The sequence below is a fragment of the Hyalella azteca genome, unplaced genomic scaffold (genome assembly GCF_000764305.2).
Source record: "Hyalella azteca isolate HAZT.00-mixed unplaced genomic scaffold, Hazt_2.0.2 contig17496, whole genome shotgun sequence".
NCBI lineage: Eukaryota > Metazoa > Arthropoda > Malacostraca > Amphipoda > Hyalellidae > Hyalella > Hyalella azteca.
Genome location: NW_025947278.1, coordinates 187,242 through 195,262, shown reverse-complemented (window position 1 = coordinate 195,262; position 8,021 = coordinate 187,242). Strand labels below are relative to the sequence as shown.

The 8,021-nt window shown below is 39.2% G+C and overlaps 1 protein-coding gene across 3 annotated transcripts in view; it reads left to right on the top strand.

Annotated features, from left to right (window-relative positions):
* LOC108677278 (protein expanded) overlaps positions 1-8,021 on the top strand; it is a 52,460-nt gene that overhangs the window by 11,653 nt on the left and 32,786 nt on the right. For all 3 annotated transcript variants that reach the window (XM_047885292.1, XM_047885291.1, XM_047885293.1), the window contains exons 2-4: positions 2,066-2,181; positions 3,881-3,980; positions 5,539-5,615. In XM_047885292.1, coding sequence (XP_047741248.1) covers positions 2,092-2,181; positions 3,881-3,980; positions 5,539-5,615 — 267 coding nt within the window. In that variant the 5' untranslated portion in view covers positions 2,066-2,091. The remainder of the gene's footprint in view (positions 1-2,065; positions 2,182-3,880; positions 3,981-5,538; positions 5,616-8,021) is intronic.

Genomic DNA, 8,021 nt, shown 5'->3' with positions numbered 1-8,021 from the left:
CATGTTGTTATGCATGTGCTCATGTTGTTATGCATGTGCTCATGTTGTTATGCATGTGCTCATGTTGTTATGCATGTGCTCATTTTGTTATGCATGTGCTCATGTTGTTATGCATGTGCTCATTTTGTTATGCATGTGTTCATGTTGTTATGCATGTGCTCATGTTTTTATGCATGCGCTCATGTTGTTATGCATGTGCATATCCTGGTGCTCTTGGATTTGCTGTTTTCGCGTGCTTGCTGCAGTTCGCTCCCTCGCAAACAACCTAAGTAGTCGTGGTCGAAATGATTGATAATATGTTGGTAACGAGGCTAACGAGCTAGACAATTTTGAGTTCGATCAAACTTATGAAATCGAATTTCGAATTATCTTAATTTTCATCTGAAAAAAGTTGAAGTATCAAAAATTTGTGAAAACCATGAAACATTTATTTGGAATGTAAATATAAAGTTAGAAAATTGAGTATCAAAAGATTCACTCTCTTACTGAATCTAATGTCAATTCCGACATTTTTTTAAAGCTATTTAAAAGTCATATTTGTAGCGCGAAACTGTATTGTATTTGTTTGTTAGTTGCAAAACTTGGCGCAGTACGTATACAAGTTCGTCTCGGTACAGAATCATCCCGCTAGAAAATGGTTTCGAATTTTATAAAATGTTTCCAATTATATCAATTTCCTTGTGATTGTTGTTAGTTGACCCGAGTCTTGGTTTGTCAGGATTGATGATTCAAGTCCCTGTGGAATCTTACCCATATCATTTAGAGATATCTGCTTCTGTAGGTGCTGACTAAAACCTAGCAAAAGCGTTTTTTTTATGTAATTAGATAATTATATGATTTTCAGCAATTGGTTTCTTGTCGGAAGTGTCGTGGAGTAGCCTGATTTTTGTTCTGTTCTCTTCATGAGTCAGTTGAAAATTGTGGGTACTGAACAGTGTGGGATAACCGTTATTTCTCGGATATCTTCCTAGAAAATAGGGGGTGGAAAGTGATTCTGACGCTCACTTCTCTTCCATCTCGAGGACTGCGCTTCTCAAAAATGCCAACTCATTCTTCTAAATGCAGCAAATCACAGCTTATGGACGCTCGGCAAGCTCGTTGGCAGTTGGATTCTTTTGCGTGCAGCATCAAGGATCGTAATGCGGTCACTGCGCAGAAAAACATCGAAGCAAACTGCGCTAAATTGTCCTTGTCGCGCATTCCGGCGAGATTTGTGAGTTCCCCCTGAGCTTAAATAACATTCTTTGGTTTGAGTATTTAAATTCCATCTAAAATAGGTTCAGTTGTCGCTTGTTGAGACTCTAACGTTTAGCACTTAATTAAGTAAATTGAATTTCCGCTACTCAAGAAAGTCAGTTTCATATCGTATGCTTCGAATTCATTCGAATGAAACTATTTGGAAATGTGTTCTATGTTCAGATATTTATAATAGTATTTTCAAGCTATGGGATTCTTGATACAAACGACAGGTACCATTACTGCAACTACCACTTCGCTTGCTGTTCCAACCCACCTGCCATGTTGCTAGCAGGTTGCTGTTACTTCGCTGCTCAAAATAGATTCTATGTGTGTCGCACTCACTTATGGCAATTATATGGTAGGGTGAGCATAGCAATGGTGCGGTAGAAAGTGTAAACCTGACTATTATGCTCTTACATAACCGATTACCGATAAAATTTGTGTGCTAAGTATGACTGAAATGGCGAACACCGCGATAAGTTTTAATTAATTGAACTAGTAAGCACGCGTCCGCTCGTGTCTTAATTCCCTCAAAACGAACTCGAAGGGACAAATTTACCAAAATTACTCAATAAATGGATAAATTTAATTATACACTATACACATCGTTGTACACTTGGTTTGGTTTCCCTTTCTGGGGTCCATGTTGCAAGTGCTCATTCAAAACCCTTGTTCTATTTTATGTTGCACACCATAGATATAAAATCTCCACCTTGCTTGTCCTGAAACGACAATTACCTTGAATTATTAAACGAATTTGGCGCTGAGCTTAATATCATTGTATTTGTTGCGAAATAATTATTCCTTTTCCTACTTATACTTCTAGGGGCAAGATGGCCGGCTGAGAACAGCATGTTAGCCGGGGCAGCGGTTAGCCCGGCGCAGTTCAAACATGTGGCCGTCACTCTACTCACCCGTGACTGCATCACTTTACCCGTCGAGGTCAGTTAAAAGATGTGGCAGTCACTCTACTCACCCGTGACTGCATCACTTTACCCGTCGAGGTCAGTTAAAAGATGTGGCAGTCACTCTACTCACCCGTGACTGCATCACTTAACTTGTCGAGGTCAGTTAAAAGATGTGGCAGTCACTCTACTCACCCGTGACTGCATCACTTTACCAGTCAAGGTCAGTTAACAGATGTGACAGTCACTCTACTCACCCGTGACTGCATCACTTTACCCGTCGAGGTCAGTTAAAGGATGTGACAGTCACTCTACTCACCCGTGACTGCATCAAAGGATGTGACAGTCACTCTACTCACCCGTGACTGCATCAAAGGATGTGACAGTCACTCTACTCACCCGTGACTGCATCAAAGGATGTGACAGTCACTCTACTCACCCGTGACTGCATCAAAGGATGTGACAGTCACTCTACTCACCCGTGACTGCATCAAAGGATGTGACAGTCAGTCTACTCACCCGTGACTGCATCAAAGGATGTGACAGTCAGTCTACTCACCCGTGACTGCATCAAAGGATGTGACAGTCAGTCTACTCACCTGTAACTGCATAACCTACCAGTTTGTATCAGTTCGTGCTCATTACCCATAGCTAATCGGCAACTGGTATTAATGTTGACTCAAATGAATGGATATCATAGAAAACTTTCAGAAAACTGAATTCAGAGCTCGGAAAGAAAAAAAATATACCAAACCTAACTCAAAAGGTGATATTAGCGAGGAAAACAAACTATAGAGCTACCTACGCCTTGGAGACAATCACGAGGAGAATATTGTTGTGCAATATGGATGCTGAATAATTTCTAATGTTTTTCAAACCATGTGTGTACTGAGTCTATTTGCCTCTCAGCGATAACTTTCGCTTATACCTAGCGTATTTTCTGCCGTCATTTCCACGCAAGTTAGCGACTTGATATTGCACTTTGCTTTATTCTAAATGTGTCTCTGTACCATGGGGTAACCACAAATACAATATTTACGTTTCTTAGTAACCTTGACCTGGAGTGACCCAGGCTCTTGAGCTCGTGGAGCTCAGCTCGGTGTTTGTCGATACGTTCATTCATTGGAACTTTTGTGCTCATCGCGCGTCATGCATAAATTATTTGACTCATAGCAATAAACAATTTGTAAAGTCCATTCATTTGCTCCAGATCTTGTCATGTTCATCTGCTGCTTGCTGGATAGCAGTTAATTCAGATAATTCAGACAAATTTATGCCTCTTAGTGTGGCAAATAAAGCAATAACATCAGGTTGGCAAATTGTCATGACCAGCATGTAACTGCCTCCTAAATAATGCCCATAAATTCCTGAGGAATTGATATATTTTGCTCAAAAGTTCGAGTTTTAAGTATTTTTTCAGGTCACTATTCTCTTGGTACTGTTGAAGGTGAAAGTTACGGAAATCATCGTTCTACAATAGCCATAAAATAAAAAAAAACTTACACAAAACCACATCCTCCAGTTTAAACATTTGGCTTTAAGTTCTTAGAGCTCAGTCCCACTGGAGCTCCTGAATGATTTTCTTGTGGTGCATGATCTGAGGTTGAAGCTGCTTGAATTCCTTTATCCAAGTGTGGGGCTGTGATTAAAATTCTGTTGTATTTGCTTGCAGACGAAGGCGAAGGTATCGGATGTGCTGGAGGCTGTGTGTAAAATTCTCTTGTATTTGCTTGCAGACGAAGGCGAAGGTATCGGATGTGCTGGAGGCTGTGTGCTGCAAGCTCGCTCACGACGGCATGCGCAGCACGCAGCTCTTCGGACTCGCGCTGCAGCTCGGTCAGTTAACTGAATTTATTTTAAAATCATTTATGTTCTGATGACACTCCCATAAGCAGAATATATTGAATGAAAAAGAAAAGATTGAATCTATATTTGGTATCATGCCTCTTATGCAATTATAGATGCTTAAATTGCTTTGTCGTAATATCAATAATATCACTAATAAAAATATCAGTTGAGGATTCTGTGAGCCTTCCAGTTTGAGCAACTATATAAATCGATAAATGCCTTTGTCTGCAAAGAAACGGTAACAACATTATATACAATATAATTATAATTTAGTATCAATTGTCTATGTTGTGAAACCTGGTTTAGATATCACTGATAATACATGAAACTTTAACTCAACACAATGGTGCATGCATGACAGTTCCATGTTTCAGAGTAGCCAGTAATATAGTAACGCTCTGCCTGGCGGTAGAGAGACCTCAATGCAGCTTGAGTACCGATCTCATAAGTGAAATTCTGCACGTCTTGAGTCGAAACTCTCTATTAATAACTTGGTTATTACAATTTATTTACAATTGAGTTGATTCCAATTCATAATAAGACACATCTTGTCATCTGAAACTTTTTTATCAATGGCAGAGTCCAAATGGTGGATACCCTTAAAGTGAATTTCAGCTAGACAATTTATTTTACAATTTAAGCACAATTTACGGAAATTTCTATTGGCAATTTGACAATTATTTACCGAGATTGCTTTTAAAAATTTCCTAGATTGTCATTTTAAAACATACCCAGGAAGCGTAAGGCGCTGCTCAAACATGACGAAAAAAAAGCCTAGCTCCTCGGTGACCCTGCGCGCTCGAGCGGGGCACTTATTACCCTCCTTACTTTCTAAGGCGGCCTGGTCAAGAATTTGGTCTCGTGCATGCCGCAAAAAATGGCCGCATCTCGGTGCGATATGAGCTCGAATATTTCCGATTTTTTAACAAGGGAAGAGCGAAGCTCGACTATAGTCGTTGAGCAGAGCGCCCAGCAGGGCATCTGTACTGGTTGAACCTGCTTTTGTTTTTTACGCATGCAATGTAATGCCGGCTGAGGCTCTTGAAAGAACGAACTGGCGTGTTACTCTTCAGGGGACGCGCAAATAGCATGCGGGTAGTGCAGTTGAATTTTAGTTTGGGTCACATCATCCATTGAAATCGATGTACGGGCTAAGGCTATCTTGTGTAGCCTTATTTTACTTCACTGACGTAACCTAATACTGTGCATGTTCATTGAACCGTATAAAAAACTTTGTATTTTTGCTGGGTACTCATAGCTGTTCTCATTTTCTTATATAGTCTTATTTTTTATGTTCATGACCACAATAAACAAAAAAATGTTGCTGTCACTCTACTTAGCTGTAACTACACAACAACAATAAAGTTGCGTTTATGATACAGTTTTCTCGCAAATGCTCTATTTTCCTCGGACATTCTTGACCGTATCCACAAAAAATAAGAGGTTGTAGAATACCCTAAGCAACAACCATCAATACAATATTTGTTTTGTTACGGCTCTTTCCACGCTCGATTAATAATTGTATTATTGGTTTCTCACATTTCAGATGGCGAGAGAGTTTTTGCCGATTCCGACAAGAAGCTGAGCAAGTATGCGTCCAGAGCTTGGAGAACCTCGCCTACGGTGAGAGAGAAAATTTCATGTTTTACTCCATAGTTTTTCTTTACGCTAAACTGGAATGTAAGGATCGAGCTAGAGACCACATTTTCATTGTGGAAAACGTTTCTCGGTGTATTGTTAAGAGTTAAGTTCTTATGCATCATAAATTTTACATGCTTTTACGTACGATCGTACGGAAAAAAGTACGATGAATTTGCACGATATGAACTGATGTATTTGAACTTTTCATCTTTGTGTCTGCATCTTTTTGCCTTTTGCCATAAGGCAATAAAAGTCTCACTGAAAAACAACAGTACTAGGTACTAGCTAACAACAATACCACCATGAAAATAAAGCCCCACTGGGCAACAAGAGTCTCACTGGACAACAAGAGTCTCACTGGACAACAATAGTAGCTCTGGGCAACAAGAGTCACTGGACAACAATAGAAGCCCTGGGCAACAAGAGTCTCACTGGACAACAATAGTAGCTCTGGGCAACAAGAGTCACTGGACAACAATAGTAGCCCTGGGCAACAAGAGTCACTGGACAACAATAGTAGCACTGGGCAACAAGAGTCACTGGACAACAATAGTAGCACTGGGCAACAAGAGTCGGTGAGCAGACAGAGCCACTCTGAACAACAAAAGTTCTGTTGAGCCACGAAATTATCATTAGTTAACGAAGAAGCCACTGGCAACCAGAGTTTCACTTGGTAACAAGAATCACAGAAACAAAAGCTCCACTGAACACCAAAAGTTGCCGAGAGCTAAAGCCTACCGGACGAAGTATGCTTCCTGAAATTCTGGCATTTCCTCGACTTCAGATGCCAGCAACTCAAACATGTTTCTTGTTAACTAATTGGCCTATAAACTGTCATGGTTCATTGAAAACCTGTCAACTGAACTGAGATGCCTGATGTTGCGACAGTCGAAGAATTTGTGACATCATAGGAACAACTTGAAATGTCGCTCGGAACAAGCGAGAAAGTTCCAGATTTGAGTAGATCATTCCAAACTAGCCTTTGCCACATGCAGAGACGCTTCTAAATTCGATTATTATTTATAAGGCTTCTATGAGATCTGTGTTTGCAGGAATGCTTACGTAGTTTTTATTCGAAACACTCGTACTTTCAACTGTAAAAACACTTAAAGCATTGACTGTAAGTTCTAATTGAAATTCTCCCATTCAAGTGCAAGTTTGTACATACAAAATTTACGTACATTTTGAATCTTAGAAATATTTATTTATAAATAGGGAACTTTATTTATAAGGCAGTCTAATTATGAATTATGCAAAACTTCAAATGTGAAAAGAATGAATTCAACTTAATGAATTCAATAAATCGTAACATTATATTTGAGCACGAATAAAATGGGTGCAATAAAAAATCAATTCAGCAGGATTCCTTCATGATTTTATGAAATCATAACAAACGCTATTAAAGTTGAACCCAAATTCTCACTTTTCTTTGCGATTACCTTTTACAACAAATTAATTTTATTCTGTTGAGTTCACTGAATTACATCCAGGGCATTCATCTGGAGATGACGAAGAGATTGGCATTGTGATTCATGCAGAGATTCTGGTTTGCCGTTGGCTTCCCACTCTACCTGGCTGATATCTAGATCCGTTTTGCCGAAGAATTTTGCCTAAATGTTATGATGAAAGAGCTCGTTCCTCAAGGTACTTCAGCATGGAGATTACACCGCCATACTCTTTTAAACGATGGTTTTATGTAAATTTGGTCCTCCAATTTGTTCGAGAATGTTGATAGTGCTTGTAAAACGGAGTCTTTCACCTTGACGACGAAGAATTAGAATTTATATGACCTGTTTGGAGAGTAATAAAACGTCCATATGTATTCTTTGCTACGGGTAAAGTTCTTTAACAGTGTGGGATGCTTGTGTTGGATGCTCTTAAGACCAAGCTCTTGATTCCAAATGTGTTGTTGCTCGCGTTCAGAATCAATTTAGTTCAGCCTTTTAACGAACGTTCCGGTATTCGCTAGAATGCGGATCTACCCCAAAAAGTATGCGGATTTTTGTCTTCGGGTGCTCCGCACAAGACTCTCAAGCACCATGACATCAGAACCACACATTGTGATAAATAACAAAGAAAATAAGTAATAGTTCTTATATTATCTTAGACTTCTCTTTTCAATTTTCAACTACCGTGAATGGAAGCAGTTCATCATATAGAGAACTGAATATTTACACACTGTATCTGTTATTCTCAACTGGGTTTGAAAGTTGGGTCGGAGATCATTTTTGTGCTCTTCCACAAGATGAAATAATTATTTATTTTAGTATTGCAAATGAGAGTCAACCTGAAATTTAACCTGAAATTCAATCCAATGGCTACCATTTAGCTCATTGTCAAACGATTTTGCTGTGCAATGATCTCAAAATTGTTATAATATTTCTACAG